This window comes from Chiloscyllium plagiosum, chromosome 4 (assembly GCF_004010195.1).
Source record: "Chiloscyllium plagiosum isolate BGI_BamShark_2017 chromosome 4, ASM401019v2, whole genome shotgun sequence".
Lineage (NCBI taxonomy): Eukaryota > Metazoa > Chordata > Chondrichthyes > Orectolobiformes > Hemiscylliidae > Chiloscyllium > Chiloscyllium plagiosum.
In genome coordinates, this window is record NC_057713.1 from 122,931,267 (window position 1) to 122,956,521 (window position 25,255).

General features: G+C 40.9%; 1 protein-coding gene across 3 annotated transcripts in view; it reads left to right on the forward strand.

Moving 5' to 3' along the window:
* LOC122549383 (adenosine deaminase-like) overlaps positions 1–23,319 on the forward strand; it is a 62,571-nt gene extending 39,252 nt beyond the window's left edge. For 2 of the 3 annotated variants that reach the window (XM_043689115.1, XM_043689116.1), the window contains exons 6-12: positions 2,020–2,135; positions 3,826–3,950; positions 6,872–6,943; positions 12,280–12,381; positions 12,475–12,542; positions 20,931–21,060; positions 22,463–23,319. In XM_043689115.1, coding sequence (XP_043545050.1) covers positions 2,020–2,135; positions 3,826–3,950; positions 6,872–6,943; positions 12,280–12,381; positions 12,475–12,542; positions 20,931–21,060; positions 22,463–22,567 — 718 coding nt within the window. In that variant the 3' untranslated portion in view covers positions 22,568–23,319. Of the gene's footprint in view, positions 1–2,019; positions 2,136–3,825; positions 3,951–6,871; positions 6,944–8,544; positions 8,673–12,279; positions 12,382–12,474; positions 12,543–20,930; positions 21,061–22,462 lie in introns of those variants that run through there. The other variant, XR_006311515.1, reaches the window with a different exon arrangement.
* Positions 23,320–25,255: the final 1,936 nt, after the last annotated feature.

Sequence of the window (25,255 nt, forward strand, 5' to 3'; positions counted from 1 at the left end):
ATACAAGATAATCAGAGGGTTAGATAGGGTGAACAGGGAGAGCCTTTTTCCAAGTATGGGGATAGCAAACATGAGGGGACACAACTTTAAAGTGAGGGGAGATAGGTATAAGACAGATGTCAGAGGTAGTTTCTTTACTCAGAGTAGTCAGGATATGGAATGCTTTGCCTGCAACGGTATTAAATTCACCAAGTTTAAGTGCATTTAAGTTGTCATTGGACAGGCATATGGACATACATGGAATAGTGTAGGTGGGATGGGCTTCAGATTAGTATGACAGGGCGGTGCAACATTGAGGGCCGAAGGGCCTGTACTGCGCTGTAATGTTCTATGTTCTATTTGTATCCTGGAACATTGGGTTACTAAAAATGAATGTGATAATGCTTGCCTTTTTTTTTTGTAGCAGTAGTAGATTGAACTGTAATAGTGTACAGAACTCTGTTGAACTCATGTTAAATTTACCATGAGGCACACAATGTATAAGCAGACATTTTAAGCTTCACATAGATGAAGTCCCTGTAGTAAACATACTGCTGTGTTATACACTTGAACCATAAGAGTCTCGCCCACAGGTCTATTTTGAAAATTCATTTTCAGAATATGGGTGTTGCTGATAAACCTAAAATTCATTGCTCATTGACAATTGTCTTCCGAAGGTGGTGATAAACTGAACGGTCCACTTCAGGAGGTGATAAGAAATATTAACAGGAGTTCCATTTGCCCTCATGAGCTTGCTCCACCCTCTGTTGAGATCATGACTGACCTGCCTGTGGCCTTAATGGCACTTTTCTGCCTGCCTCCCATTACTCTCTTCAAGAATATGACTTTCCTTCTTCTCGGATGCTGCCTGAACAGCATCACACTTTTTGACTCTGGTCTCCAGCATCTGCAGTCCTCATTTTACTCTCTTGTCAGTCAAAAGTCTGTGTAACTCAGTCTTGAATATGTTGGTTTACCAGCATCCATCACCCTCTGTGGAAGATTTCCAAAGACTGATGACCTCTGTGAAAAGAAAATCCTTCTCATTTCTGTTTTAAATGGGAAATCCTTCACTTTAAAATGTTATCCCTTCGTTCTGGATTCCCCTATGAGCTGAGATATTCTGCCAACATTTACCTTGTCAGGATCCTCATAAATGTATACTTTCAATAAGATTACTTTGATGTCCAAGACACAAAAAAGCTCTAGAGGAAGTAAAATAAAGGATTTGGGAAAGACTGAACAGTTTGGAACCTGTTCTATCAGAAGGGAGAATACTTGGATATGACCTGACAGAATTACTTTTAAGGTGAACGTGAGGCCTGCAGATGCTGAAGATCAGAGTCAGGATTAGAGTGGTGCTGGAAAAGCACAGCAGGACAGGCAGGAGCAGGAAAATCGACATTTTGGGCAGAAGCCCTTCATCAGAATGATTTGAGTTAGATTGCAGAGTGGTTGTGAAGCAAATAATTCAATTTGTAGAAGACTTGTGGGCTATAAATACATACAGATCCAAATAAATCCAATAGTCAAATAAGGAAAACATTCTGTACTCAAAGTGCTTAGAATGTGGGACTTATCAACACATAAAAGGGTTGAGAGAAATAAATTAGAACTTTTAGAAGGAGGCTAGGTAAACTCCTGTGAGGAGAAAAGACAATAAATAGATAAGGTGAAAGGCTGTGGAAATGTAGTTGAAATGGGAAGATACTGGTACAAAGTATAAACACTAGCAAAGCCCAATTGAACTAGATGGTCTATTTGTGGTGTATACTACATGTATTCATTTTGGGCTTCATCAGAATCAGGCAGAGTTCTGCTTCAGGGCATCAAAGTTGATAAAGTGTAGCATTGGAAAAAGCACAGCAAGTCAGGCAGCATCTGACAAGCAAGAGAGTCAATGTTTCGGGCATAACCCTTCTTTAGGGCATCAAAGCCCAGCCTTCTTATAATGTAACAATAGTTTGAAAATAACTTTTTAAGTTGTGAACTGTGTAGTTTCAATCATGTTCAATTTAAATATCAAATTTTGTTTCCTAGAGGTGATGTAAGCCCAGATGAAGTTGTTCATCTTGTTAATCAGGGCTTTCAGAGAGGGCAATGTGACTTCGGCATTAAAGTGAGATCAATTCTCTGTTGCATACGTCACATGGAAGGTAATTTTCTTTTCTACAATTTAGATCATGGCATTTTTAGAGATGTTTAATAGTTGTTTTTTTGTAGTTTTAAAGTTTTTTTTTTAAAGTGTGTTTTTGTAACTGACAATAAATGTAGACATTGTATTGCTTATCAGATGTTTGCTCAGATGTTTGTATGACTATGCAATTGCAGTTTCAATAGTTGTTCAAGTATCTGGAATACTATGCATCTATTCCCTCAGCATTAAGTAGGTGCAATACTAAGAAATTTAGCAATGGGAAAGATTGCAGTTATTCAAATGTGTGCTTCAGGACACTGTTAATTTTGTCTTGAACTCTTTTGAGTTAGCCACTCAAAGGAGAGTGAATTCACCTTCAGTATGAAAGTTTCACACCAATTACAGAAAACCAAATATCATTCACTGGTTCGAAAGAATTCAAATTGTGCTGTGCCTTCCTGTTACCCAACCAGCAGGAACTTGATGGGGCAAGAGTGCAGGTCACTCATCCTAATCAGAGCTAAGAGTGTGTGTTGGAAAAGCACAGCAGGTCAGGCAGCATCCGAGGAGCAGGAGAATCGACATTTTGGGCATAAGTCCTTCATTAGGAAATTCCTGATGAAGGCCTTATGCCCGAAACATCGATTCTCCTGCTCCTCGGATGCTGCCTGACCTGCTGTGCATTTCGAGCACCACACTCTCAATTCTGATCTCCAGCATCTGCAGTGCTCACTATCTCCTACTCCCCGTAATCAGCAGCCTGCTTTGGAAAGTTAATATATTCTTGCCTCCTTTCTAATAGGCAAAATGTATTTTGCCTAATGTCCATATAAATAACAAAGTAAATTACTGCTAATATCACTGTTATAAGCTGAAATGAGCCTGTGATTGATGATTACATTTACTTTCAATACTACAGTCATAATATTGGTGGGACTCATGCCGTGTCCAATGTGATTAACTGTTACTTCATATCTTGTGAAGGGAATTAAACTGCCTGAAGACTAACATCTATGATGATAATCTCAAGAGTTTGTGTAGATGTTGAAACTGGTTGTCAACAATTTTGCACTCATATGCAGGGTTTCAACTTTATTGAGGATGCAAATATTTAAGGAGTCTTTTCCTCCCATAAATTGTTTATTTTCCTAAGTGTCCTTGTCATATTTTGCCAAGCATGATCAAATCAAATGCTGTCAGGTCATTTCCTGCAAATAATCCTGTACAAGCTCACGACCTTTATTTAACCAGTGAGGGAAGCCAGTGTTCATTTCATTGAATCCCTACAGTATGGAAGGAGACCCATTCCAAGAGCATCCCAACCCATCTCCCTACCCTATAACCATGCTTTTCCCATTCCTAATCCACCTAACCAGCACAGCTTTGGACTGAGAGGAAACCAGATCACCCAGAGAAAACCCACAGGGACACAGGGAGAACATGCAAACAGTTGCCCATGGTGGAATTGAACCCAGGTCCTTGGCACTTTGGCGCAGCAGTGCTAACCACTGAGCCAACCTGCTACCTGACCAGACAGCAACTAGAGACACAGGTCCTTTAACCGACACAGCAGCAGCTGCACATTGTGCATACCCTTGGCTTAGTGACTCGTTGTGAAATTGGCATGTTGCATGCCTACTTAGCACCAAGCACTGGGGGAAACAATGGTTAGCTATGTAGAACTTAATTTTCTTTTTCTGTCTCTTCAGCATGGTCTCTTGAAATTGTTGAGCTTTGTCAGAAGTATCGAAATGCTGGTGTTGTGGGAATTGATCTAGCAGGAGATGAACTGATGGACGCTGAATCCCATCCAGGCCATGTCCAAGCTTATGAGGTTGGATATGTGTACAGATTATACATTACACTCCACATTCAAATTTCCTTAACTACCAAAAAATGATCTCACATCTCAATTTAATTTATAGTCACAGTATATATGTAAGTATTTAGCATTTGTTATTTACTTTCATCTATTAAGAATTCTATTCCATGCAAGGAGGTGTGAAAAGTGAAGAAACATATTGTTTGTACATTATATACCACCCTTATTACCTTAAAATAGAGAAGAAAAATAGTAAGTACATCCTTAAACCTTTGAGGAATCTTAAAACTTTCGATACTTGAAGGAAGCATTGATAAGGCTTTAGCCAGTAATTTGGTTGTTATATTGGTAGCAATTACCAATAAGTGCTTGCTGCTTAATTAAGAGTGTACCTTCTTTGGTGAATTCCTTTATCATTATTCACCAGGACAAAACAAATGTGGTGAAAAGGAATTTCCTTATAATTGTGCCTGCGGCCCTGATAGAAACAATTTGGTAATGATCAGGTGAGGCACTTCAGGTCTTATCCAAATGCCTCTGAAAGTTACCATTGTAATTGCCTCCACAACCCTTTCAGACTGTGGAGCGCAGATCATGACTCACTATGTCCCAAAGGTTTTTTTCATGCAGCCTTTGGATTCTTTTCTCAATAGCTACAAAACTAGCGTCCTCTACTTCTCGATCCTTTCACCAACGACAATAGTTTCTGTCCATAAGAGGCAGACAAAGCGACATGGAAATCAGGTGCAAGTGGAACGTATGAGTGTGATCGGTAAAATATGTACAAAATATAGCATGGTTTAGCTGAGCAATTTGTGATGTTTATTTTGTTTTGGCTTTTATTTTTGCACTGTAGACAAAGTGGACTTTGTTACAGTCAGTAAGGAAAGTTAGTTGTGGGACTGCTGGCAAATGTTAATTTGGGTTTATATTGACTGGAATCAGAGTTGATTAGTTGTTCGTGGCAAGCCAAGCCAAAATGGCATTGCCTGGGTTGCTTCCACCCTGAGTTAATCTGCCTTTACTTCTTGTCCCTCAGCTGGTTATTATATAGCTGGTGGCAAGAGCTATGCCAACATGATAGCGAGAGTGCCCAGCATGCAACAGGTTTCAAAACGTCTTGATGTGAATTCTGCCAATTTGCCGGGTTCTTCCAATCAGGTCTAGGCAGTGGAAACATTGTTTCATACACTAATGACCATCTCTCTCACATTTCTTGTGACAAACTGGAAAGCAGAGTTCTAACAATGTAGAAACACAGCATATAGTGAACTTAAAAGGTGAACTCTCTTAAAGGCAAAGCACGCAAATGTATTCCTTTGTGTGTCCCCATCACCCATGTCTGTAAAACCTGATCCCCATTCCCACCCTTTCAGGATCCATTAGGAAGCCCGTTTCCGCATCCCGTATGATGATAAGGCGAGCCTTCAAGCTTCTCCATCTTTGGGACTTCCTTAGATTAGTTACAGTGTGGAAACAGGCCCTTCGGCCCAACAAGTCCACACCGACCCGCCAAAGCGTATACCACCCAGACCCATACTCCTACATTTACCCCTTCACCTAACACTATGAGCAATTTAGCATGGCCAATTCACCTAACCTGCACATTTTTGGAATGTCGGAGGAAACCGGAGCACTCAGAGGAAACCCAGGCAGACACAGGGAGAATTTGCAAACTCCACACAGTTGCCTGAGGCAGGAATTGAACCCGGGTCTCTGGCACTATGAGGCAGCAGTGTTAACCACTGTGCCACCGTGCCGCCCAACACTGTGGCTGCTACTTGATCCTGCTGTTGTTGGAACTACAGAGCTTCTGACCAATTATATATGGCACAAAGGAAGATGCTCGTGGTTGTTGGAGGTCAGTCATCTCCGCTCCAGGCCATCTGCACAGCAGTACTTCAGGGTAGTGACCTAGCCCATTCACCTTCAACTGCTTCATCAATGACCTTCCCTCCACCAAAAAGGGTCAAAGGTTGGGATGTTTATCGATGGTTGCACGATGTCAGCACCATTCACAACTCCCCAGAAACTGAATAAGTCCATGGTCAAATGGAAAACCTGGAAGATCTCCAAAAGGTAGCTGACAAAGGGTAATAAACATTTGCACTATAGAAATGTCAGACCCTGAGCATTGCCAACAGGAGAGAATCTAATCTTTGTTCCTTGCCATTCAATGAAATTGCCATTACTGGACCTCCCACTATTAATATTCTGGGGTGACCATTGATCAGAAACTGAACTGGACAAATTATATAAATACTGTGGCTAAAGGAGCAGGTCAGAGATTAGGAATTCCACGGTGGATAACCCGCCTCCTAACTCCTCCAAGGAAGGCTGCAATTCCCTCCAATGCACTCACCATCCTAAAGTGGAAATACATTTCTGTTCCTTCTGTGTCCCTATGTCAGAATCCTAGAATTCCCTCTCCAACAGGATTGTGCAAGTAACCCCACACCACACGGACTGCAGTGGCTCATGAAGACAGTTCATCACCACCTTGTGAAGGGCATTTAGGCATGGGCACTAAATAGTGGCTGAGTCAGTGATACCCAGATCCCATGATTGAATGAAAAACACAGATTGTCCAGCTGTTAGCAGCTCTCTATTGTAAGGCCTTCTCCCAGATGCAGGTCGAAGTCTCCATCTGAATCTGCCCTCAGACATAGGGCAGCCAGATTTTAAGTTGATTGGCTCAAGACTGACTTTTCCCGTTCAGTGTTGAGGAAGGGCTTTGTCTTGTAAAATCCAGTCGATAATAGGTGGAAACAGACATGCGGTATCTGTATATCACTGAGGATGTCTGGGTTTATGATTAAAGACATGCTGGATGGGCTCAGTGCCTCTGAAACCAAATATAAATCAGTACCATCAGAACAGAAAATCATAATATGGGGACAAATAATTTCATGTGATTTTGAATCTCCCTTCAGATGGCTGTGAAATGTGGGATCCATCGTACAGTTCATGCTGGGGAAGCTGGACCTGCATCAGGGGTGCATGAGGTAAGGTAGTTGGCAAAGGATTTATGCTTGGTCATGTTGATCATATTTTGTGATTCGTCAAAAGACAAAATCTTGTGTTAATCAAAGGTGAATTCTTTCTGTAGTTAAATTTTGGTGAGGTTTATTGCCATGCCCTCACTGAAAGTTACTTACAAAGAGGAACGGTGACTTGATCCACACAAAAAATTGTGATTTCATTGTGGAAAATGGATCTTCTTTTTGTTAAAACTTTTGCCTCTTGCAGGATGAAAGTATAAATGTGTCAAAAGTATAATGATGAGAAAATCAGTTCTTTGCTTTGCCTGTGAGTTAAATGATTTTAGTAATGCATGTGAATTGGAGAAAACACATAAGGATCAGAATCGTGGATGGATTTAATGAATGCAGATAGTTACAATGGTATTTGTGAGGGCCATGTGTCAGAGTGGTCAGTCCCTGCCTCTGGGTCATGGAAGCCTGGGTTCAAGTCCCATATGCCCCAGACCTGTGTCATATCATCTCTGAACAGGTTAATTAGAAAATAAATGGACCACTGTCTATAGCAGGTACCTTTATCGATATAGGGTTCTATCTGCATAAAACATCCGATTGTGCTATACCCCAACTGTGAAGTTATCCATTGATATTTGGGTATAGAGACTAGGACCACAGTATTGTGGTGTGGCAGCATTACATACCAGCCATTTGCTGAACAAGAAAAGAGGAGGGAAAAGAAATAAGGAGGTCTGTCATGCCCTGCCCCTGAGCTTTCAAGGTTCACCCCTCCGACACTGTGTCAGCAACTGTGCTCCACTATTCCCTCTCCGCCCCCATAAACCGGGGACCCCAGAACATTATATTGACATGAACTGACTCCTAAATTTAATTCAATTAGATGCGATCAGGGAATCTGTTAGGAATGGCTCGGTTGGCTTCATGCACTGATTCTGACAATTCTTGAATTTACCCACAGGGTGTCGGAAATGTTCATGTGATGTGACAGGTTTTTCAAAGGAAATAAATTTGGCAGCAATGCATTTCCTTCTTCAGGATAAATGTTGGTTGGGTGTCTGGATGGAGGCAAAAAGCTCACTTGCTGCAGTCAATAAATTGTCTAATCCTTAGAAAATGTTGTGACTGTCTGGTCATAGTACCAAGTCAGCCAAATCAGAGATACCAGTCACATCCGGGGTCTATCAATTTGAAACCCTGATCATCTACTCCACCTACAACCTAATTACACGGCTGACTGTGTTTCATGAGCAGGAAAGTAAAAAGATCGATGCAGCTATGGGAAATCCTGAACATACTTTGTGTTCAGGAACACTGGTGTTCCTTGACCTTTCTTCCAGTCCCTTCCAAATTCTGTTCACCTCTCCATGTTTCCATCCTCCACTGCTATTCTTATAACAGTTTATCCCTGCTCTGGGTCAAATATTCAACTTGTATTTCTCTCATTCTTTCTTTCGTATGACAGACCATTATTTCTCCTGCAATTTAATCAGCTTCTGAATTCCACCTAGTCAGAAACCAATCGTTGAATGCTGCTCACCTGTAAACTTACCTACTTCTAATAAAATATATTGCTCTGAAACGCTAATCTTGCCTTCCTCTCTCCACAGATGCTGCCTGACCTGCTGAGTATATGCTGTATTTTCTGTACGTGTACTATCCCCTGCCTTGCCTGGTTTCCTGCAACTATTCTTCCTGCTCAGCATCTTTTTTTTTTTTATTGTCTCTCTCTTCTCAGGTTTGTCCTGCTACCCATTGTTAAAATTGTTTGAAATAGAGTGTAGTTAGAATGTAGAGATATACAGTATTGGTTCTCAGGCCTTTGTTTCTATTTTCTTGTGACCTGTCAAAAGTTTAAGTCTGGACTGAAAATGTGCAAATTTAAAATGAATGAGAAATGGGGGCAGAGGCTGGGCAGGCAGCAACAATATATTTATATAGCACCCTAGGCTTAAGATGCGTAGCTCTCGTGAATTATCTCACTCATGATTGTGAAAAAGGATTGAGCTGTACTACTACCTGTATTCTCAGAGAGCTGAATAACGTAAACTATTGAATTGGTTCACCAGTCTGCCTCTCAGTGAGTGTGTGCGTGGAAGAAAGGATAAGGACCTAAGGATGCTGAGAATAACCTACAAAATGGAAAATTTAAATTGCAACTTTTCAATTTGGGGATTAAAATCATAGTCACATGAGGAAAAAAAAATCAAATGATTATGTTATGAAGGTTTAGAGGTACTGTACCTTTAAGAGAGTTGAAAAGCGAGCAAAACTGCCCGACACTGCACTATGTGTTCTGAATAAGATGACAATGTAACACATGGTTGACACAAATAGAGTAGCTGTGTTGCCATGAGATAAAAACAAATTCAAATTTGGCCAATCAGTTTAAATTATGCCCCGAGATACCAAAGTCCAATCAAGTTTGAATTTAGTATTTTGATTATATTAAAACCAATGAAACAATCCAATGTTTTGGGGTATAAAATTGACATTTTGAACAGCTAGAGAGAGAACTGCGAAAAGACCAACACATGTAGGCTGCTAGCTCAAGAGCTCTCTGAGACATACCTGCCTGTGGGGAGTCTGCACCACAGAGCATCAAAACTGACCTGAAGAGAATCTACAGAGGAATTCCAGCAAAGTTGACTGGGTTTGAAATGTGATTTTTTTAAAGTAGACCTTAATTAGGAATTGTTTTTATCAGACTAGTATTGTAGAGTGGGAGGTAAAAGATAAGTTTAGAGAAAGGTGCTATAAATAGTTGCTAGTTTTAATATTCTCTGTTGGACTTAAAGAATAAAGTTATTGATTTTTACTTTAAATATTTACCTCTGGGATAATTCTTTGCCTCTCATATTTTAACAGATTACAGAATAGGGTGAATCTTTTCTGTGTTACTGATTAAAATTAGCAGAAGGATTTACCCCGGTGCAACAATTAAGATCAATTTCATTGTTTACTTCGGCTTTCACTAATTCTCACTAGGTTGTGTGGTTAGAACAGTGCAGGTGATCTAAGATAGCATTTCTAACACAGAAAATTGGAACAGGAGTAGGCTAATTGGCCATTAGTCGAGAGTGTGTTGCTGGAAAATCACAGCAGGTCAAGCAGCATCCGAGAAGGAAGGGAATCAATGTTTTGGGCCAGAGCCCTTCATCAGGAACGTTGATTCTCCTGCTCCTTGGATGCTGCCTGACCTGCTGTGTTTTTCCAGCAACACATTCTCGACTTTGATCTCCAGCATCTGCAGACCTCACTTTCTCCTATTTGGCCATTAGAGCTTGCTTGGCTATTCAATATGATCATGGCCAATTATCCTGTTCCTGCTTTCACCCCATACCCTTTGATTCCTTTATCCCTGAGAACTGTATCTAACTCCTTCTTTGAAACATTCAATGCTTTGGCTTCAATTGCTTTTCTATAGCAGAGAATCCATAAGCCCACAGCTCTCTGGATGAAGAATTCTCTTGTTCGTTTCAGTCATAAATGGTCTATGCATTATTTTTTCTGGCTCTGACTCCCAGGTCATTGGGAACATGCTTCATGCATCTATCCTATCTAGTCCTGCTGGAAGTGTAGCTTTCTATGGGATGCCTGCTCATTCTTCTACACGCCAGTCTTAACCAATATCAGTCCTGCCACCCTAGGAATACATCTGAAAAATCTCTGTTGCACTCTCTCTGTAGCTAGCATGCCTTTCCTCAGATAAAGACACCAAAATTTCACACAATACTCCCGCTGTGAACTCATCGAATCCCTGTATGTTTACATCAAACCATCCCTGATTCTGTACTCAAATCCTCTTGTAACAAAGGTCAACGTCCCCCTCACCTTGTTTACCACCTGCTGCATCTGCATGTTTCCTTTCAGGTCCCCAGGCCTCATCGAACCTCTCCCTTTCCCACTCTACCTTTATTTAGATAATAACCTGCCTTCCTGTTTTTGCTACCAAAGTGGGAAACATCACATTTACCCACAGTGTAATTCATCTGCCGTGCATTTTCCTACTCACTCAACTTGTTCATATCTTTGCACCTGCCTCCCACCCAGCTTTGTGAACACATCATATTTAGTTCCCTCATCTAAATCAATCATACATATTGTAAGTAGCTGGAGTCAAGCACAGGGCTCTGCGGTACCTACTGGTCTCTGGCTGCTATGTAGAAAATTACCTATTTTTTTCTACACCTTATTTACCGTCTGCCAGCCAGTTTTCTGTCCATATCAGTACTCCACCCCCAAATCCCATACACTTTTTAATTTTACATACTAATCGCTTTGGCACCTTATTGAACACCACCTGAAAATCCATGTAAACCACACCCATTGGTTCTCCTGAACAACTCTATTATTACATCCTCAAAAAATTCCAATAGATTTGTTAAGCATGATCTCCCTTTCATAAATCCAATCTGACTGTCTGATCCTGTCACTGTTTTCCAAGTGCTCTGCTGTTAAATCATTTATAATGGCATTAGGGAAAATGCTAGAGGCTAATGTGAAGCTAATCAGTCTATAATTTCCTGTTTACACAACCTCATGTTTTTTTTTTGAAAATGGAGTTACATTAGCTACCTTCCAATCCATAGAAACTGCTCCAGAGTAATGAAAGATAACACCAATGAATAAATTATTTCTATGGCCACTTCTTAACTACTCTGTAATGCAGATTACCAGGCCCTAGGGATTTGTCAGCCTTCAATCCCTTCAATTTCTCTAACACCATTTCCCTACTAATACTGTGTTCACAACATTTTCAGGACATTGTTTCTGTCCTCCTTTGTGAAGACTAAACAATGATGTACATTTAATTGGTCCACCACCTATTTGTTCCCCATTATAACTTGCCCTGTTTCTGATGGGGAGGGATCTACAATTGTCTCCACTAATCTTTTTCTCTTCACATGCCCGGAGAAGCTTTTTACCATCAATTTATAACTTCCCTGCAAGCTTATGCTCAGACTTTATTTTTCCCCTCTTAATCAATCCCTTTGTCCTCCTTGGCTGAAATCTAAACTGCTCCCAATCCTCAGGTCTGCTGCATTTTTTTGGCCAGTTTGTATACATCTTCCTTGGATTTAATACTTTCCCTAAGTCCCATTATTAGCAATAGCCAGGCCACATGTCCCATTTTATTTTCATATCAGACAGAAATGAATAATCATTTGAAGTTTCACCATCCACGCTTTAAATGTTTTCCATTGCCCATCCCTTTTAAGGAATGCTCCCCAATTTATCATAACTATCCCATGGCGAATGGATTTAACAATTCTGAATATTCATATCTTTCTGATTCCGATTGGTAACACTTATTAATCTTTATAAATTTATTACTTTGATAGGCTCTGGAAATTTTTAAGTCCGAAAGAGTTGGCCATGGATATGCAATCATAAGTGATCCTGTACTTTATAAGGAAATACTAGAGAAGAAAATCCATATCGAGGTAAAAATGATGCTTTAAGAAATGCAAAATATAATAAATCCCGTAGCTTTTGAAAGAATGTTTTTGTTATTTATATTTTTATGTTTATAAAAGGCATGTCCCCAGTCAAGTGTTCTCACAGGAGCATGCGATCCTGATTTCACAAAACATCCAGTTGTCACGTAAGTGCTTTTTACCTCCCAATTATTTGACATTATGTAGCATTTACTAATGATATTCAAAGGTTTTTCAAAGGCTTACTTATTTTCTGAGTGCTTTGAATGAGTGTACAGAATAAAGTAAAGAACATGCTTAAAAATGTATTGCCCTTGAGAACTGGTGGAGATAATCTAATTCCCATATTTAAGGCGGTGACAGAACACGTCCAGGAAATTATAGACTAGTCATCTTAACATCTGTGTAGGAGAGCAAATAGGGCAACACCTAAAATATAATAGATTTCAAAGTACAATATCTTGTTTGACCAAACTTATTTTTTCTGAGGAGGCAGTGTTGACAAAGCAGTAGATCATAGAATCCCTCCAGTGTGGAAACAGGCCCTTTGGCCCAACAAGTCCACACCGACCTTCTGAAGAATAACCCACCCAGACCCATTCCCCTACCCTCTATTTACCCCTGACTAATGCACCGAACTGACACATTCCTGAACACTATGAGCAATTTAGCATGGCCAATTCACCTCACCTACATATCTTAGGATTATCAAAGGAAACTGGAGTTCACGGAGGGAATCTGCACAGACACTGGGAGAATGTGCAAACTCCACACAGACAGTCGCCCAAGGCTGGAATCAAACGCGGGTCCCTGGCATGGTGAGGCAGCAGTGCTAACCACTGAGCCACCATGCCACATCTGGATTTTCAAAAATCCTTTGATAATGTGGCTAACATATAAAGTTAGAGAATATGGAGTCAGGGACAAATGGAAGAATAGATTGCGAACTGGCATCAAGCGAGATAGAGCAGGGATAGTTCTGCAGAATGGCACAGGTGGGACATGGTGTTCCACAGAATCAGCGCTGGTTCCAAAGCAGTTCACAATTTATATTAGCAATTAGGAGTTTGGAATTAAAACCACAATTTCTAAAACTTTGGTCAGACCACACTTAAAGTACTGTGCATATTTCTGGTCACCATATTATTAGAAGGATATAAGGGCGTAAGAGAGGATGCAGAGAAGATTTACAAAACCAATACTGAAAATGCATTGTGTGGAAAGGATTGACAGCATGAGTGTTTGCTGTCCTAAATGGGATAGTGAAGGGGTGACCTGCAGAATTATGAAAATGTTTAGACAGAACGGTTATAGGAAGCAGCATAACTTGATGCCGTTATTGTAATATATATATAGAGAATTCAGAAGAAACTTATTTGCCGAAAGATTTTTGCGAATGTGAAACTTGTTGCCACAGAATTGAATTAATTGAATTGAATTGAATTAGCTTTATTGTCACATGTACTCAAATGAGTACAGTAAAAAGTTTATAAGTCGCCACTTACAGTGCGATCTTGGGTACAGTTTCTCATAGGGAATGGTTGAAATAAATAATACAGAGGCACTAAGGAGAAACTGCATAAGTTTTTGATGGACAATGCAATGAATGGTGACAATGATAGACTGGGATGAGAAAATCTGGAAGCAGGTCCACTAGAGCATAAACATCCAAATGGAATGGTTGGGGTGCATGTCCTGTTTCTGTGCCAGAAATCTAATGCAATTCTATTCTATGTAAAACTGACAGATAAGCTCTAACAAGAGAAATGTAACAGTCTGCTCTGGATGCAGTCTGCTAGTTGATGCATCCAATTTAAAAACTAAAATAACAGATTAGATGCAGGTTTGCTAACTGACTTAACAATGATAGTTCAAGGCAGAGGAGATGGCAACAGAATACGTAAAGAAGCAAAACACTGAGCTACAGAACTCAGACTCCTCAATGAATCATGTTGTCATTTAGAGTCACAGAGTCATAGAGATGTACAACACGGAAACAGACCCTTCGGTCCAACTTGTCCATGCTGACCAGATATCTTAAATTAATCTGGTCCCATTTGCCAGCGTTTGGCCCATATCCCTCTAAAACCTTCTTATTCATATACCTATCCAGATGCCTTTTAAAAGCTGTAATTGTATCAGCATCCACCACTTCTTTTGGCAGCTCATTCCATATACGCACCACCCTCTGTGTGAAAAGGTTGCCCCTTAGGTTCCTTTTAAATCTTTCCCCTCTCATCTTAACCTATTTCTTCTTGTTTTGGACTCCCCCCACCCCGGGAAATGACCTTGTCTATTTACCCTATCCAGGCTTCATAAACCTCATCATGCCTTTATAAACCTCATCCTTCAGCCTCTGATGCTCCAAGGAAAAGGGCCCCAGTCTATTCAGCCTCTCCCAAAAGCTCAAACTTTCCAACCCTGGCAACATCCTTGTAAATCTTTTCTGAACCTGTTCAAGTTTCTCAACATCCTTCTTATTGCATGGAGACCAGAATTGCATGCAGTATTCCAACAGTGGCCTAACCAATGTCCTGTACAGCCACAATATGACCTCCCAATTCCTGTACTCAATGCACTGACCAATAAAGGCAAGCATACCAAATGCCTTCTTCACTATCCTATCTACCTGCAACTCTACTTTCAAGGGGCTAGGAACCTGTACTCCAAGGTCTTTTTGTTCAACAACACTCCCCAGGACCTTCCCATTAAGTGTATAAGTCCTGCTCCGATTTGCCTTTCCAAAATGCAGCACCTAGCATTTATAGAACATAGAACATAGAACAGTATAGCACAGAACAGGCCCTTCAGCCCACAATGTTATGCCAACCATTGACCCTAATGTAAACCTAATGTACGAACCCTCAAATTTCTGTGACCATATGCATGTCCAGCAGTCTCTTAAATATCCCCAATGACCTCGCTTCCACAACTCTCTGCGTAAAGAATCTGCCTCTGACATCCCCTCTAAACTTTCCGCCGAACAGCTTAAAACAATGACCCCTCATGTTAACAATTTCTGCCCTGGGAAAAAGTCTCTGGTTATCAACTCTATCTATGCATATCATTATCTTGTACACCTCAATTAGGTCCCCTCTCTTCCTTTTTTCCAGTGAAAAAAGTCCGAGCTCAGTTCAACCTCTCTTCATAAGATAAGCCCTCCATTCCAGGCAGCATCCTGGTAAACCTCCTCTGAACCCTCTCCAAAGCATCCACATCTTTCCTATAATAGGGCGACCAGAACTGAACACAATATTCCAAGTGCGGTCTAACCAAAGTTTTATAGAGCTGCAACATGATCTCACGGCTCTTAAACTCAATCCCCCTGTTAATGAAAGCCAAAACACCATATGCTTTCTTAACAACCCTGTCCACTTGGATGGCAATTTTAAGGGATCTATGTACCTGTACACCAAGATCCCTCTGTTCCTCCACACTGCCAAGAATCCTGTCTTTAATCCTGTACTCAACTTTCAAGTTCGACCTTCCAAAATGCATCACTTCACATTTATCCAGGTTGAACTCCATCTGCCACCTCTCAGCCCATCTCTGCATCCTGTCAATGTCATGCTGCAGCCTACAACAGTCATCTATACTGTCAACGACACCTCTTGCTAATCCATCCTTCAATCCCCTCATCCAAGTCATTAATAAAAATTACAAAGAGTAGAGGCCCAAGAACAGAGCCCTGTGGAACACCACTCACCACTGACTTCCAGGCAGAATACTTTCCTTCCAATACCACTCGCTGTCTTCTGTTGACCAACCAATTCTGTATCCAGACAGCTAAATTTCCCTGTATCCCATTCCTCCTGACTTTCTGAATGAGCCTACGATGGGGAACCTTATCAAATGCCTTGCTAAAGTCCATATACACCGCATTCACCGCTTGACCCTTATCAACTTGTCTAGTAACATCCTCAAAGAACTCTAAGTTTTATGAGGCATGACCTGCCCCTCACAAAGCTATGCTGACTGAATTTAATCAAGCCATGCTCTTCAAGATGGTCATAAATCCTATCCCTCAGAATCCTTTCTAACACCTTGCAGACAACAGACGTGAGACTGACTGGTCTGTAATTGCCGGGGCTTTCCCTATTTCCTTTCTTGAAGAGAGGAATTACATTTGCCTCCCTCCAGTCCTCAGGTACGACTCAGGTGGAGAGCGAGGATGCAAAGATCTTCGCAAGCGGCAAAGTAATCACATTTCTCGCTTCCCAAAGCAGCCGAGGACAAATCTGGTCTGGCCCTGGCGACTTGCAATCTTAATGTTTGTCAAAATTTTCAGCACATCAGCTTCCTCAATCTCTATCCATTCCAGCATACTTACCTGCTCCTCAATGTTTTCATTGACTACAAGGTCCTTTTCTTTAGTAAAGACAGATGCAAAAAACTCATTTATGGCTTCCTCTACCTCCTCAGACTCGATACGTCAGCCCTACTCTTTATTTGATCATTCTCTTATTCCTCACATACGGGTAAAATGCCTTTGAATTCTCCATAATCCTTCCTGCCAAGCCTTTTTCGTGCCCCCTCCTGGCTCTCCTCAGATCATTTTTGACCTCCTTCCTCGCCTGCCTGTAATCCTCTAGAGATGAGCAACACCCTTGCTTCCTCTACCTTACGTAAGCTGCCTTCTTTCTTTTGACGAGAAGCTCCTCCGCTCTCATCATCCAAGGTTCCTTTATCTTACCCCTTCTTGCCAGTCTCAGAGGAACACATTTATGCATCACTCGCAACAACTGTTCCTTAAACAGTCTCCACATGTCTATAGTGCCCTTTCCATGGAACAATTGCTCCCAGTCCATGCTTCCCAACTCACGTCTGATAGCATCATAGTTTCCTTTACCCCAATTAAATATCCTCCCATTGTGCCTGCTTCTCTCCTTCTCCATAGCTATGTAGAATGTGAGGCTTTTGTGATCACTATCACCAAAATGCTCTCCCACCGCAAGACCTGACACTTGCCCCGGCTCATTGCCGAGCACCAAATCCAAAATGGCCTCTCCCCTCGTCGGCCTGTCAGTGTATTGAGTTAGGCAACCCTCCTGAACACACCTTACAAAAACAGCTCCTTCCAAACCATCTGCTCGAAGGAGGTTCCAATCAATATTGGGAAAGTTAAAGTCACCCATTACAACAACCCTACTACATTCACACTTTTCCAAAATCTGCCGACCTATGCTTTCTTCAATCTCCCTGCTGCTACTGGGGGGCCTGTAGTAAACCCCTAATGAGGTGACTGCTCCCTTACTGTTCCTAATTTTCACCCATATTGGCTCTGTAGGCAGACCCTCCTCGACAATGGTTACTTCTGTAGCTGTGATACCCTCTCTGATTAGCAGTGCTACACCTCCTCCTCTTTTTTTTTCCCCTCCCTATTCTTTTTAAATGTTCTAAACCCTGGAACATCCAGCAACCATTCCTGCCCCTGAGAAACCCACATCTGTTATGGCCACAACATCCTAGCACCAGGTACTGATCCATGCTCTAAGCTCATCACTTTTATTCCTGATACTTCTTGCTTTAATGCAACACACTTCAACCGATCCCTTGGTTCTTTCCCAGGAAATTCTTTCCCACTGGCTGTGCTACCTCTTGCTATTGCCTCATCTTCATCAGCTCTCACCACCAGTATATAACTCACGTTCCCACCCCCCTGCCATGCTAGTTTAAACCCTCCTGAACAACTCGAGCAAACCTTCCACCCAGGACTTGGTACCCTTCCAGTTCAGGTGCAACCTGTCCTTCATGTACAGGTCCCACCTTCCCCAGAAGGCATCCCAATTATCTACATATCTGAAGCCCTCCCTCCTACACCAGCTGCACAGCCACGTGTTAAGCTGTGCCCGCTCCCTGTTCCTCGCCTCTCTATCTCGTGGCACCTGAGAACACTACTCTGTTCATCCTGCTCTGCAGCTTCCACCCTAACTCCCTGAAATCACTTTTTATATCCTCAATCCTTTTCCTGGCTATATCATTGGTGCCAATATGTAACACGATTTCTAGCAGTTTGCACTCCCCTTTCAGAATCTTATACACCCGATCGGAGACGTCCCGGACCTTGGCACCAGGGAGGCAACATACCTTCCGGGAATCCCGATCCTGACCACAAAATCTCCTGTCAATTCTCCTAACCATTGAGTCTCCTACCACTAGCACTTTTCTGTTCTGCCCCCTTCCCTTCTGGGCCATAGTGTCAGGCTCAGTGCTAGAGAACTGACTGCTATGGCTTTCCTCTGGTAGGTCATCCCCCCCCAGCAGTATCCAAAATGATATAGTTATTGCTGAGGGGAATGTCCACAGGAGATCTCTGCACTGTCTGTCTGTCCCCTTTCCACCCCCTTACTGTAACCCATCTATCCTTATCCTGAGCCTCAACTGCCAGTAACTCCTCTCAATTACCCCCTCAGCCTCCCGAATGATCCGCAGTTCATCCAGCTCCAGCTCCAATTCCCTAACACGGTTTTCAAGGAGCTGGAGTTGGGTGCACTTCCTGCAGATGTAGCCAGCGGAGACATGTGTCATGTCTCTCACCTGTGACATTCTGCAGGTGAATTAAACTCGACTCCTTGGCCCATTGACCCATCTGATCAAGCTCCTATTGTACTCTGAGGTGACCTTCTTTGCTGTCCAATGCACCTCCAATTTTGGTGTCATCTGTAAACTTACTAACTATACCTTTTATTTTCACATCCAAATCATTTCTATAAATGAAGAAAAGCAGTGGACACAGCACAAATCCTTGAGGTGCATTTGATCCATGTAATCATGCATCTCCCTTTTGCTCTTCCCACTCCTCCTCTCCCATTTTTCCTGCAGCTTGCACTTGCATTTTTTCTAAGCTTTTGCAGTTCTGACAGAAGGTCACCTTCGGTTTAAACTAGTCTTTCTCGTGCCACAGATGATGTCTGACCTGCTGACCATTTTTAGTCTTTTTAGTTGGAAGAATGTTTAGAAGAATGAGGGGAGATCAGATGAGGTATTCAAATTGGTAAAAGGTGTGGATAAAATAGATGTGAATGCTTTGTCTTGTGGGGGATTCTAGGGTGAGAGGTCATAGTCTTAGGATGAGGGGTAGCAAATTTAAAACCGAGTTGAAGAGAAACTACTTCTGCCAAAAGGTTGTGAATCTGTGGAACTCGCTCCCCCAAAGTGCGGTGGATGCTGCGACAGTGAGTAAATTTAAGGAGGAGTTAGACAGATTTTTAATTGGTAATGGGTTGAAGAGACATGAAGAGAAGACAGGAAAATGGGGCTAAGGGGCATACCAGCCATGATCGAATGAATGAGTAGCCCGATGGGCTGAATGGTCCAATTCCATTCCTTTAGCTTATTAACTTATGAACTGTTCTTTCATATTTCCAGCATTTGCAGTTGCCTTTGAAAGAGTTTTGTATGTTTTATTTGCTTTAAACATCATGGGAGCTAACATTCCAATCTGATGTCTGTTTATAGCATTAAAACATTTATTCCTTCCCATTCCATATGCACAGAAATATTAAAATAGTCAGCCCAACTCATTCACATTATCAGGCTGCCAAGCAAGCTGGGGAGATTTTGTTATTGTCTTTTATGTATCCTGGGTAAAAACAATGACTGCAGATGCTGGAAACCAGATTCTGGATCAGTGGTGCTGGAAGAGCACAGCAGTTCAGGCAGCATCGAGGAGCTTCAGCAAAATCGACGTTTCGGGCAAAAGCCTGGTACAGCTACTTTCTCACTTGGCTCTTCAACCTCTTCACAATGTAACCTCGTTTTCTCGATTCAATATGATTTCAAATGCTATATTCTTCCTCTTTTTTTTGGATCATTTTTGGACCCTATTTTCATATTTTTGGAATGTTAGAATCTAGTGTTGCTCACAGGAAGCTAAATTTACAGGGAGTACAGTTGAGAAAATCATGACTGTGAAATCACTGATATTCTATCCAGTCATATACAGAAAATTACAAACTTTTCACGGCACACCTTCCTGAAAAATATTTAACATGAGTGAGACTCCCCTGTGGAAGTGGGAGGTCATACCATAATACATAATTTTGAAAATGGGATAGGTGAAACCTCTACAGTGCTACCACTAGAGCAAGGAGCTCCCTTTAATCATGTCTCCTCTACATGAATTGATAGAGTAGGTGAAAAGCAACTCCTTCTGCTGCTTAAATTAGTCTTGGTTATAATCCTGAAACTAGAACCAGCCCATTTCCAAATGAAGGTAGGGAAACATTTTTTTTCACATGAAGAATGAAGAAAGCATGGAACCCTCTTCCACAAAAAAAATTAGCGTGGACCTCAAATCTTAAGCCTGAGATCTAGTCAAGGGCTTTAATAATGTAAAGTAAGGGTAGATGGAAGGAACTAGGACACTGAACAGCTGTCACACAAAAGCACAACGCTAATATTCTTAGCATAGAATTGTAAAGAAATATTGTCAAGTGATATTCTACCCTGGTGCTATCCATATGTAGTAGCTCACAAAGAGATGAACTCGGTCTGTTAGCAAATAATTAATAAAGTCATCATAATTAATGAACAGAGTTGCATTTATATTACAGATTCAAGAAAGATAAAGCCAACTTTTCGCTCAATACAGATGATCCATTGATTTTTGGTTCAACAATTTACACTGATTATAACATAGCTGCAGAGCACATGAACTTTACGGAAGGAGATTTCATGGAAATGGTAAGCAGGAAGCTGTTAATTTTATTCCTTACCTATTTGTAGGTTCACTACTTGACTTAATTCAGGAATATAAGAGCAAAAATAAAGACCAGTCTGGAGGTAATTTAGCTGTGTTGGCTAGAAGGTGGATAAAATGGATTAAATCACCCTTAGCAGGTCTCCATGAACTCCATGGTAGTTCATGCTGACCTGCTCCTTTGCCTTGCCCCATGCCTGATGTAGAATGGTGCCCCTCAAGCTGTAAAACCATTACTATTCTTTAACAAAGTGAGACAGAGAGAGATACCTGTGGTTTATTAGATCAACAAAAATCAGACATGCAGTTAGCATCGATTGTTAGATATGTTTTAAAATAAACGAAGGAGAAGATTGCACTCAAAGGTTACATATCATGGGGAATTCTATTGAGAGCTTTTCCCATTGGCCACTCATTATGTGGTTTATCATGTGGCCGCTCAGGTCTTGGCCTCATTACAGTCTTGGTTCAAATGTGGACAAAACAAACTAAATTCACAGGAGAGATTTAGATTTAGATTTTATTGTCACATGTACTCAAGTACAGGAATATCGTGAAAAATGTTTAATGTCACCATGCATGGGACCATCTTAGGTACAGAGATACCTAGCTACAAAGAAATCCTGGTGCAAATAATAAAAAAAAGTTAAAATGTTAAGTATTACAGACCTTCATAGAATAGGTAGAAAAAAATAAAGAAATAAGGTAATAGTTAACATTAAAATCCCTCTTAGTTTAAACTAGAAAAATAAAGGAATAAAGTTAAAAGTTCAATAGTCGAAACAAGTTCAACCGAGTGACTACCCTTGACATCAACATCACATTTGACTGAGTGTTGCAATATGGAACCCCAGCAAAACTGGAATCCTGGGGAAAACTCTCCTCTGGTTAGAGTTAGGTCTGGTACAAAGGAAGATGGCTATGGTAGTTGAGGTCAGTCATCTCAGCTCTGGGGCATCACTGCTGGAGTTCTTTCTCAGACGGCTATCATAGGTCCAACCACCTTCAGCTGCTTCATCAACAACTATCCCTCCATTATAAGGTCAGTAGTGTGAATGGGCAATGATGATTCCACAATGTTCAGCATTATTCAAGACTCTTCACATACTAAAAGTCTACCAAGTGCAGCAAGATCTGGACAATATCCAGATTTGGGTTTACTAGTTGCAAGTGACATTCGTACCATACCAGGAAATGACCATCTCCAAGACAGAATCTAACCATCACCTCTTGATATTCACTGGCATTACCATCATTGAGCTACATCCCCCACCCTATACCTATCAACATCCTGGGAGTTACTACCAACCAGAAACTGAACTGAACTAGCCATATTTTATATATGCACCAGTTCAAAGAGTTAATTATTTCATTTTTGTTTTGCAGAATCTCAATGCAGCCACTTCTAGTTTCCTTTGTCCAAAAGAGAAAGAAGACCTTCTTAATTACCTGAAGGGAAAATATGGAATGGCACAAGATTTTTGTTACTAAACAATTATTAAATAATGTGCAGTGTTAATGAGCACCAAATAATTATTGAATGCCAACACAATTTCCACTTAACTTTAACCACAGTTCCCATTTGTAGCAGATCTGTTTGTATGAATGCAACTTGTCTACTTATGTGCATTGGCGAGAGTAAACAAATAAACAATTATAAATGAAGAAATGATAGAACATACAGAAGATGATTCCAAAGTGGTTCCTTGAACTTAGTAGTGATTAAGTTGTCATCTGTACATGGCCAGAATCTTTCACCTCAACTATAATTCAAGTTGGATCATACTGAACCCCAAATTTTCTTAATCAAATCTGAGCTAGTATGTGGCCAGAAAGAAGAGTTCAAAGCTGTGACAGATATTCCAGAGGTTAAGGCGAATGAAATTTCATAAGCAGTAAATTGTGAGGGACAAGCCCTCGTCTGAAAAGATAAGTGTGGTTTGAGTGGTGCCTTTGTAATTGCTGTGCATCACAATAGATATCGCTCACGTTTTAATCTAAAAGCAGTATTTAGGTTCAAAAGAGCAGACATGGGCTGGTGATGAGAACATTTTAATGGTACACCACAATGTTTACTTGTGTTGCTAAGTATCAACTTTCATCAAAGCCCTGTAGAATTGATGGCCCAATTCTTGATGGTACATGTATGCAGAGATCACAAAGTCACTGGTTAGATTAGATTACTTACATTGAGGAAACAGGCCCTTCAGCCCAACAAGTCCACACCGACCCGCCACCCACCCAGACCCCTTCACCTAACACTATGGGCAATTTAGCACAGCCAATTCTCCTAACCCGCACATTTTTGGACTGTGGGAGGAAACCGGAGCAAACCCACACAGACACAGGGAGAATGTGCAAACTCTACACAGTCAGTCACCTGAGGCGGGAATTGAACCCAGGTCTCTGACGCTGTGAGGCAACAGCACTAACCACTGTGCCACCGTGCCGCCCACTTGTTTAAATTTTTTGAGGGTTAGATTGCTTCTTGTTTGAGAAGTATGCACTATGTGGGCTTCCAGGAATGAGTTCCAAACTGGAATTACCTGTCTCCTGTATCTATCACTTCTTGTGCTTGGGATAAATCTACCGATTACAATTATATAGCAACTCATTTGACTGATGGAACTCTCAGTATCAAACAATTGTCTGAAAAAGTCTGGTATTCTATTTTGTAAAATGTGCTAGCTCTATGTTATTTTGTTATTTAACCTGGGTAATTGCTTAAAACATTTGAAAAGCTGAATAATACTTTAAACTGTACTTTACAACTTTATTGACCTGAACTTTAATGGAAATTGCTTCATTAAAATTTACTGAAAATGATTAAACTTGAGTTTCTGAAGTCCAATTCATCATTAAGATCAAAATAGTTAGAATTTTAAAAATGTGTTATGAGGCATTAATTAATGTCATCTATCACATTTGCATCGTGTGTCATTTCCTTTAGAAATTCCTTTGTCCTGTGGTTTTATGCCCATATCAGAGAGCTTGGTTCAAGACAGACTGGTTTAGGAGACCAGCTCAAGTACAGCCATCATGATTAGACTTGTTTAGAACTCTGTTTATTGCATATTACTACTATGTACAACTACACAGAGTAATCTTATTTATACAAAGCTCTAATCAATAAGTTTCTTTTCCATGAACTCCATAGATCCTTCTCCTTCAACCTCACTAACTCAGTCCATGCTATTTCTGCCCCATGGGGAGCAGCTCCCTAATATCATCACAAGATTGCTCAAGGTTCAAAAGCCCTCACACAATACCCCATGCCAAATGTTTTGCTCATGTCATTAGATATAAATGTTAATCATTCTGAATTGAATTACTTCTTTTTGCAATATTTCCTGTGCATTTGTCCCCATCTCTCCTACTCTTTCCCATCTTTAATTTTGTGCATTGGTGTCAATAGATGAGTAAGCAAAGTCAATGACAATGTTTAAAAGCATTCCAAGGTAAGCTGGCTAGCATCTTTTTCCTTCTGGCTTTCATTCGATCAGAATTGTAATTGAACTGGCAGCCTGACTATATAAAACTGAAAGAACTGCCAGATCTGCTAAGCTTTTACAGCAGTTTCTGTTTCTGTGCCTGAGCTGCTGAAGACTCTCACATTGATGTAATGGCGGGAATATTTAGGGAAGTTAGGTTCTTTCTTCTTCTCCGTCAATGGCATCTGGACTGGATGACATTGTGTGTGCACAGGCGGATGTTCTCAAACAAACTTGTTCCATTGCAATATTGACTTATTCTTCAAATGTCTCTTCCATGGTATGAAAGTATATGTTGGCTTGAAAACAATTTGGTTTGATGGTTGCTATGCCACAATATCAAAAATTGACCTCTTTTTCTGCAATCAATACATTGGTGTAAGGCTGAAGAACTTTGCATTTGTATATGGAACCCTACCTGTCACAGATCTTGTAACATTAGGTTGCTTAGGACTTTGCACTGAAGTTGTCACATATGCTTTATATTTCAGGTGAGAAGTCAGTTTTCTCCAGTCAGGTAGTTTTAAGTGGAGTGTGTCAGTTGCAGACAGAACAAAATTCTTTTGGTGGGCCAGGGGTTGCTGGAGTGCGTATCGCCCATATTAATATACCTAATCCAAATAAGGCCAGTAAACTGGATGTCAAGGAATGGGATAGTTGGAGCAGTTAAACTGTGAGAAACTTTGGC